Source organism: Haliaeetus albicilla, chromosome 30 (genome assembly GCF_947461875.1).
Source record: "Haliaeetus albicilla chromosome 30, bHalAlb1.1, whole genome shotgun sequence".
NCBI lineage: Eukaryota > Metazoa > Chordata > Aves > Accipitriformes > Accipitridae > Haliaeetus > Haliaeetus albicilla.
The window spans coordinates 2,338,265-2,347,089 of record NC_091512.1 but is presented as its reverse complement, the minus strand read 5'-3'; the positions used below and the strand labels follow the sequence as shown (position 1 = coordinate 2,347,089).

General features: G+C 51.3%; 1 protein-coding gene across 1 annotated transcript; it reads left to right on the top strand.

Annotated features, from left to right (window-relative positions):
* The first annotated feature begins 3,103 nt into the window (after window positions 1-3,103).
* On the top strand, window positions 3,104-4,105 carry LOC138682974 (olfactory receptor 14C36-like). The gene has a single exon (XM_069774495.1). It carries the CDS (start codon window positions 3,149-3,151, stop codon window positions 4,103-4,105), a length of 957 nt encoding a protein of 318 aa, XP_069630596.1. The 5' UTR covers window positions 3,104-3,148.
* The last annotated feature ends 4,720 nt before the right edge of the window (window positions 4,106-8,825 follow it).

Sequence of the window (8,825 nt, the reverse complement as noted above, 5' to 3'; positions counted from 1 at the left end):
TAATGCTTGCAGTTATGATTACTGTAACCTGTATTGCACTAAGTCACACCAAACGCTTGGCAGTGAAGTCTGTACTGACGGTTAAGTATACTCTCTTAAAAACCTGTTTGTGTGTCAGATAGTCCACTTGAACTCTAGACCAGAATGAAATGCTGACCCACAATGAGAGTCAAATTCATCAGACGGCGGTCCCTTTTAGCTCTGGAGGCAAGAGGTAACTGTACCACCACTCCAAGGAAACCTGGACTGTGGTCACAGGATGCATTGTGCGCCAGGACACCCTGCCCCTGAAAGGAAACAAAACTTCTCTGGGCAGGGAGGAGAAGAAAAAAAACCCCAAAGTCTAGAGGCTGCAGGTTGAAAATTAAACTGACCAATCGAGAAGCGCCAGGTACACTGAAGTGTTGATCCTTTGGCCAATGAGGATTAAAATGATGACAGATCAGAGTCGACAAGGGTATAAACGGGGTCCCACCCAAGGACATTTTGGCATCAGTCCTCCTCAGAGCGGCGGGTCGGCAGTCGGAGACTCTCCCCTTGGGTCGGGATGACGCCCTAGGTAATTCCTGCAGGTTGAGAGCCCTCATCTTTTAGGTGAGTGATATGCACCTTTTGAGTCATCATTTTAAATCTGAAGAATAGTTAAGTCGGCTGTGAAGTACTAATTCCCCTTACATCCTCAAGCCTGTCGTTCACAAATGTTAACAGAGTTCTAAGTAACTTTTTACTGAAGAACAAATCTGAGTTTTAACACATCTTGGATTTGATTGTGTGAGCCTCCATAACACATACCCAACTCTTCTTCTAATGAAAGAAATGCCACAGGACATAAGTTTCTCTGTAGCTGAGGGAGGCAACATCAGTGTTCACTTCAGCCTCTTTCCCAGCAGGTTCCCCTGGAGCCCCAGGGACACCTGGAGGGAGCCCAGAGGGGGCAGAGAAAGTGCTGCCTTGGGCTGGTCCTCTGCTGCTGAGCTGGGCTGGGCTCCTGGGCTGGAGGGAGCTCATGGCAAGCAGGCAGCACTGCAGAGAGACAGCTCTGCCCAGGAGCAGCTCCTCTGCAAAGCGCAGCAGGGCTGAGGGCACTGCCTGCAGGCACCGAGGGGAGAGAAGTGAGGCAGAGATGTTAAAGGCAGTCTGGGGTGGGAGGAGAGAGGAGAGCTGACCTGGAGAAAAATCTCCACAGTACTTAACAGGGTAAGTCTCTGGCTGCAGGGCAATGCAGCTGTGGTTTCTGGAACGACCTCCTAAAGCTGGCACATCCCACAGCCTAGCAGATCTGTCAGGAGGACTCTCACAATTTGTGCAGTGTAGAGAAAAAGGACGTTCTTTGGAGCACAGCTTCCCTGCTGCACCCTCGGAGGGACAGGGCATGTCAGCTGCCTTCACCCGGGGATGGCTGCAGAGTGTGAAGGTGGGTGTGCAGCCAGGGGTGCCCAGGGCTGTTTTTCTGAGCAGGGTCCTTGCGGCCACGGGGCTGTGTGCTGGGGCAGGGACTCTGCCGCTGGTCGGGGTAAGTACTCTGCCTGCCTGGTGAACTCCAACAGCAGAGTGGGGAGAAGCTGTGGGTGGAAGAAGCAACTTGCATCAGGTCAGGGTCCTTCTGCTGACAAGAGGGTGCTGTGTGGATCAGGGCTACTCACAGCTCCAGATCATACCCAGGACATTTCTGAGGGCACTTTTCAAGGGCAAGGTCAATGCAGGGATTACTATAAACATAAGGAGCTTTCCTGAGTTTGTGTTTTCTGTTTCCTACTCTTGGGGAATTTTCAGGAGACATGGAAAAGGAGCTGTCGTGCTTGAACAGCTCACTGAGACTCCTGAGGTGTAACTGTGAGGGATCAGTCAGTCTGACAGGAGCCTCCTGAAGTAGAGCACAGGGACTGAGAACAACTGCCTGGCTCTGTTGGTGCCTGGGAGGTGGCATGTACAGCTGGGTAAGGGTAACTCTTTCCTGAGTGCCTGGCTGCTTCTGCCTTTGCCTCTCTGAGCCAGACCCTCACTCTATTTTCCCTTTCTTCTCCACTAGTCTGTGTTATTGCTACTGTTACCTTGTTCCTGCTGTCAGGCTCTCTGGGGGTGGGAGTTTCAGCTGCAGAGCCACACACTGATCTTGTGGGTCCTCCCATGCAGCTGTGACCATGGGAACAAGGTTACAGGTGTCCAAGCTCTCCTCCAAGCTGTGGGGCTGTGGGCAATGCAGCCTGTGTCATTCCCTAGGAAATGAGCTGACTCTCCCTTCCTGAGATGCCATCACCAGGACACTTAGCTATTTTCTTTGGGTGACCTTCCAAGCTGTGAGCTGCCCTCCAGGATGCAGGTCTGTCCCATAGCGTCTTGGTGTTTCTGAACGTCCCATGGAGAAGCACAGAGACAGCAAGACTGAGGAAATGCTGCTGGGTTTGTGAAATGAACCATGTGTGTCCTTGGCAAGAAGTGGGGTGCAGAGACCTTGAGAAAGGGGGAGTCACTTGGTGCTGGGCAGTGGGTGTCTCTGCTCTCAGAAATGCCTGGATTCTTTTCAGGTTAACACGGGGGTGTGATTACCCTCCATCTCAGAAAGGTGAGAGCTCAGGGTATCTAGCAACAAGACAGAGTGACAGACGAGCTCCCCTCACTCTGCACTAAGCCACAGGCAGTACTCTTTCCTCACAGGACCCACTTTATTTTCTCTGAGTGTAGCAGAAATGATGAGGTTATTCTGAAATCCCAGAAAATCTCGCGGTGAGATAGGGAAGAGATGTAAATACCACCCCTGACCGCCCTAACCCCCTGCCCCAAACAATGCTTTGATTGTGTTTTCTTAGCCCTGGGAGTGCAGATGCTGACAAGCACTTTTACATTAGGAGCAGTTTCATCTGACCAATTCAAACACCAGGTCTGACAGAAACCATTCCCAGAAAGCCACTGCTGCAGAGCAAAGCTGATTCCTTGGCAACCACTAGGCAGAGCTCCTGATCCTCAGGGCACACTCAGCCAGCACCAACCAGAGCTCCAGGAATGGACCTGAATGAAAATATCATTGCAATAGTAAAGGTGCTGTGAACGTGTAGTAGGAGAAATAGATTTGATATTGCTCAAAGACCAATGCCCTAACTTGTCACTGCCCTTGCCTCCCTGTTCAGTGCTCCACACCCAGAGGCAGCAGATGTCCAACAGCAGCTCCATCACCCAGTTCCTCCTCCTGGCATTTGCAGACACACGGGAGCTGCAGCTCTTGCACTTCGGGCTCTTCCTGGGCATCTACCTGGCTGCCCTCCTGGCCAACGGCCTCATCATTACCCCCGTAGCCTGTGACCACTGCCTCCACACGCCCATGTACTTCTTCCTCCTCAGCCTCTCCCTCCTTGACCTGGGCTCCATCTCCACCACTGTCCCCAAAGCCATGGCCAACTCCCTCTGGGACACCAGGGCCATCTCCTACCCAGGATGTGCTGCCCAGCTCTTTCTGTTTCTCTTTTTGATCTCAGCAGAGTATTTTCTTCTCACTGTCATGGCCTACGACCGCTACGTTGCCATCTGCAAACCCCTGCACTACGGGACCCTCCTGGGCAGCAGAGTTTGTGTCCACATGGCAGCAGCTGCCTGGGGCAGTGGTTTTCTCCATGCTGTGCTGCACACTGCCAATACATTTTCACTACCATTCTGCCAAGGCAATGTTGTGGACCAGTTCTTCTGTGAAATCCCCCAGATCCTCAAGCTTGCCTGCTCAGGTGCTTACCTCAGGGAAGCTGGGGTACTTGTAGTTGCTGTCTGTTTAGCTGTTGGATGTTTTGTTTTCATTGTGCTGTCTTATGGGCAGATCTTCAGAGCTGTGCTGAGGATCCCCTCTGAGCAGGGACAGCACAAAGCCTTTTCCACCTGCCTCCCTCATCTCGCTGTGGTCTCCTTGTTTATAAGCACTGCCATGATTGCCTACCTGAAGCCCCCCTCCATTTCCTTGCCAACCCTGGACCTGGCAGTGGCATTGCTATACTCAGTGGTGCCTCCAGCCTTGAACCCCCTCATCTACAGCATGAGAAACCATGAGATCAAGGATGCCCTGAGAAAACTATTCAATGGATGTTTTTCCAAAGGAATAAACTGCATGTTGTCCTTTGCATAGGACTCATAACATATCTTAGTATAGCTTGTCTTCTTATGGTTTTCCTAAGTTGATTTGGGGTTCTGAGTGCGGGGTTTTTTTGGTTCATTTTTGCTTTGTTTTACTCATCTGAATGCTTTCCACAAAGAAATGTCTTTCTTCCTCTGGTTTCTAATTCACACTCTATCCACCTTTTGTGTGCCCCGCAGGCTGTGCAAATGAGGAGCCGTACCCTCTGTGTATTTAACCAAATAAAGGGCCCTGCAGTGACTAGTTTTTCTGAGATCCTTCCTCCAAGACTTTCTCGGCAGCTGCAGGGAGCAGTGCCTGTGTGCAGAGGGGAAGAAGAAAAGAGTCACACCACAGCAGCCCTGCCAGGGATCAGCAGAGCTTGGTCTTTCCTGAGCTGCTCTCTTCCCACTTCCATGCTTTCCTTCTGAACCCTTGGGTTGGTGGAAGGCCTGAGTGCTCTTCAAGCATGGTTAGAGTCCTGCTGTGTGGCAGGCCTGTGGCCACAGGCAAGGACAGGCAGTGGGCACTTGTGTGACAGAGCTGGCCTCCATTGCAGCATTTCCAGCATACAAGGGGATCTTCTCAGACCTTGTGCAACAGATGCCCCCCACCTCTTTGGCTCAACTCTCTCCACTCCCGAGGAGCTGCTGTGCCCTTCAGAGGGTCTGGGGCTGTGGGGTGAGTGCCCAGAGCTCTGCTGCACCCTGTGGTGGGCACTGCTGTGGGGCCATGCCAGACTGGGCTGTGGTGGGGAGTGGGCAGGGGAGGTGGAAAGAGGTCAAGGGCGTGGGAGGAGTTTAGGGGGAGCTGTGCTGGTTTGGAAAGTGCCTAGGGGAGAAAATCACCAGTGTATAGCTTGTAGTGTGTGACCATGCAGGGCAAGATTCACAGCGGGGTTTTGTCGTTCAGAGCCAGGGCTTGCTGAAAGCATGGAAGACATGCAGGTGTTTGGGAGAGGAGTCTGGTCTGTGCCCTTGGTGGTGTGGACCGACAGGGAAGGTGGCTCAGGGTCTTCGTCACCCCCAGCATCTCTCATTTGCCATTTCTAGCACTTGCTTGTCACCCCAACTTGACAGGTGAGTCTTGCTGAGGCCACCTCTATCCTCCTGGTGGTCCAAAGGCTGGTTTGGGTGAACAGACAGCCCTGCCCAGCTTCTCTTCTTCCCCAGCCCCTGGCAGACCCTGGAGCACAGCTGTCTGCAAAATCCCACCTGGCACAAGGCTGGGGCAGGGCATGGGTCGAGTGCTAGGCAAGCTGCAAATGTAGAAGAATCGTGGGGCAACTCTGATCTGAAGGCAATCATTGGGATCACAATGGGGGGAAGGTCCCCACCCCTGACTCTCCCCTTTCCCATGCTGTGCCTGCACAGTGGGGCTATGGGACCATGTATTGTGTCCTGGTTTCAGCTGGGATGTAGTTAGCTGTCTTCCTAGTAGCTGGTACAGTGCTATGTTTTGAGTTCAGTATGTGAAGAATGTTGATAACACTGATGTTTTCAGCTGTTGCTCAGTAGTGTTTAGACTAGAGTCAAGGATTTTTCAGCTTCTCATGCCCAGCCAGGGCACCTGACCCAAACTGGCCAACAGTGTATTCCATACCATGGGATGTCCCATCTAGTTTAGGAACTGGGAAGTGGGGGGGGGCAGGGATTCGCCGCTTGCGGACTGGCTGGGTGTCGGTCGGCGGGTGGTGAGCGATTGCCCTGTGCATCATTTGTACATTTCAATCCTTTTATTACTACTGTTGTCATTTTATTAGTGTTATCATTATCATTATTAGTCTCTTCTTTTCTGTTCTATTAAACCGTTCTTATCTCAACCCAGGAGTTTTACTTCTTTTCCTGATTTTCTCCCCCATCCCACTGGATGGGGGGGGAGTGAGTGAGCGGCTGCGTGGTGCTTAGTTGCTGGCTGGGGTTAAACCACGACAATTGTCAGTGGGGCTGGGCCAGCACAGGGACAGGGCACTGACAGGGGCCATGAAGCAGCTGCCAGGAGGTGCCATCATGGACACTTGTTCTCAGAGTTGTATAACAGAGGCTAATCACTAAGAATGCATAGCTATTTTTGTCATGTAAAAAAAAAAATTAAATAGCCTTAGCTCATCATCGAGAATACAAAGGAGTTCCCTTTCAGCACTGTCCTGTTACTGCTAGTAGTGATAGTTCCACTAATTCCAAAATGTCCTTGAGAGCTTTGATATTTTTCCTTAGTTCCAAACCTCAGGCTGCTCAGACATGGAAAATGCTACCTCAAATCTCTGCAAACCAAATCTCTCCCACCTGCTCTCATCCACACTCTTTTATCCCAGGACACTTCAAACCATCATGTCAGCACACTACTTGGTCTCTTTTTTACCTGGGTGAAGTCAGGGTGCTCCCTCGTAAAGCCTTCCCTACAAAAGTCTTGTCTACCTGCTGATACCACTTACGTCGCCTCACACTATGTACAGCTCCATCTTCCTTCAGCAGAGCTCCATGGCATGGACAGTTTTCCTGTTCCTTTCATGAGAAGAGGTGACAAACAGGAGAGACTCCTTGCCAGGAAGCCAGAGCCTTGGGTGTTGCTCAGCTGCTTCTTACTGGCACTTCACTCAGATTCTGTTGTGGTGGCTTTGGTGTTTTTCTGTGGCTACTCTTTCTGCAGAGATCTTAAAAAGACAATGATTTCAAAAAAGATGGTCATAAAGGCCCTGTTGTAGACAGCAACGTTTGCCATGAGCTCTGGAGGGAGTCAGGAAGATAGTTAATAAGCTCCAGGAATATGCAGGAATCTCAAGGCCTCTTCTGAAGAGCGAGCGGCTCCGAGCAGCACTCATAGATTGGTCACGTGTAGGGGTCAGAGAGAAGGTCGAGGGATGTTAGTGAGAAACAAGGAGGTGGCTGATGGCTTTAGCAAATCCTGAAACCATCTCTGAGGCCAGAAATGGAAAGCAGTGGATGTCTGTGGATGGGGAAGAGGAGGAGGTGTGTCCTGGGAAGATGTCAGGAAGGAAGACCCCTCTTCTGCAAGTCTGGGATGAAAGAGATTTTTCCGTGTTGTGTGCATGCCTAGGAGATGGAGAGTGCCCGGTGCTGAGGGTGGCCATGGCCAGTCATCCCAAATGAGCTGACCTTGCTCTTTTCCTGCTTCACTTCCCATACTTGGGTGGACCTCAGGAAACATCTATGAGTGTGGAGGATGCACAGACCTCCTGGGGTGAAGTTTCATCACTGCGGGGGAAGAGGGAAGGGTTTGTGAGACATGTGGTAGTGCAGGGAGAGAGCCGTTCATGTAAGACTTCAAGCGAGCCTAAGGCTAGGACATCTTGGGTGCTAGAGGAATATAAACAAGCCTTTGAAAGAAGCCAGATGGGTTTTGGGGAACTCAGAGACATTGTCTAACCCTCAGAAAACTGCAGCTTTATGTTTGAAGAAGAGTGAGGACAGAGAGTTATCAGTAAACCTTGGGATATCTTGGGGTCAGAGAGAGTTGGGGAAGCAGGGCGGAGAGTTAAAATCTGCAGAGAAACAGTCACTGACATAGGACAGTATAGGACAGCCTGTGGTGGGGAAAGCCAAGGGCTTTGGTAGGTCTGGGAGCCAGAACTGAGGTCCTTGTTCTCTTGGCTAGGGCTGTTGTCTTGTCGGCTGAGTGGTCTCCATGTATGTCAGCACTGGCATGATTGCCTATCTGAAACCCCCCTCCATCTGCTCTCCATCCCTGGATCTGGTGGTGGCAGTGCTGTACTCGCTGGTGCCTCCAGTTGTGAACCCTCTCATCTATAGCATGAGGAACAGGCAGCTCAAAAATGCCCTGAGGAAAGTGATTCCATGGGCATTTTTCAATACCGGTGAACTTCCAGTCTTTTTCCACAAGTGACTCCCATAATAGGCCCATGCTTTGTTTTATTACTGTTGTTGTTATTGCTATTTGGGGTTTCATGTTCGTAGACCAATACTTGGACTTCCCGTACTTCATGTGAAGCATGAACCTCCTCTGTCTCACCTGGAGGACCATATAAAAATGTGTCTTTGTAACACTGGGTCCAAGCTGACTCCCTCACAGCATCTCTGTAATAAAAAGGGATCTTCCCTGTGCGCTGCCTGATGGTAGGGCTGTTTTTCCAAGCCTCGTGCCAGGAACAGGTCTGAGGTGCTGCACCTCAAAAAGGCCTATTGATCCATGATGTCAAGGGCAAAAAGCTCATTGTCATCTTGTGACCTGCTAGAGGGGTGGATTTAGGACTCACCTGTTGGTGCCTAGTGACAGAGGAGATGATAAATGGTCACTGAGATACAAACCCAGTCCTTTCCCACATGTGACAGGGCAGAAGCCATCCTCCAGGAGGGGAATCTGTAGCTGCCTGGATATCCCAGGGGATCTCCATGGGCAGCGTGTGCCTGGGGTGTGACTGGAGCTCCACAGAGTAAGAGATTGCCCAGGTGGAATCACGCAAAAGTGTTGATTCCAGGTATTCAGAGGGAAAGGAGGACTCTGTAATCACAGGGCAGGCAGTGGGAACCCAGCTGTCACAGGGAAAGGGGGTGGAGAGATGCAAGAGCTGGTTGAGGAGCTCCAGGGCCAGGACTGTCATGCTGCCCTGGGGCATGGGACTGGAGGTGGCAGAGAAGGGGCAAATGCAGTCAGTGTTGGGGATCACCTATCATATGAACACAGAAGAGCCAGAGAGTGAGTGGCCATACAGCCCAACCCTGAGGAAGGACCTTTGCTGCATGGTCACCCCTGT

Excerpts from the sequence above, each read along its gene's own strand:
- LOC138682974 (XM_069774495.1), top strand. The coding sequence starts at position 3,149 with ATGTCCAACAGCAGCTCCATCACCCAGTTCCTCCTCCTGGCATTTGCA.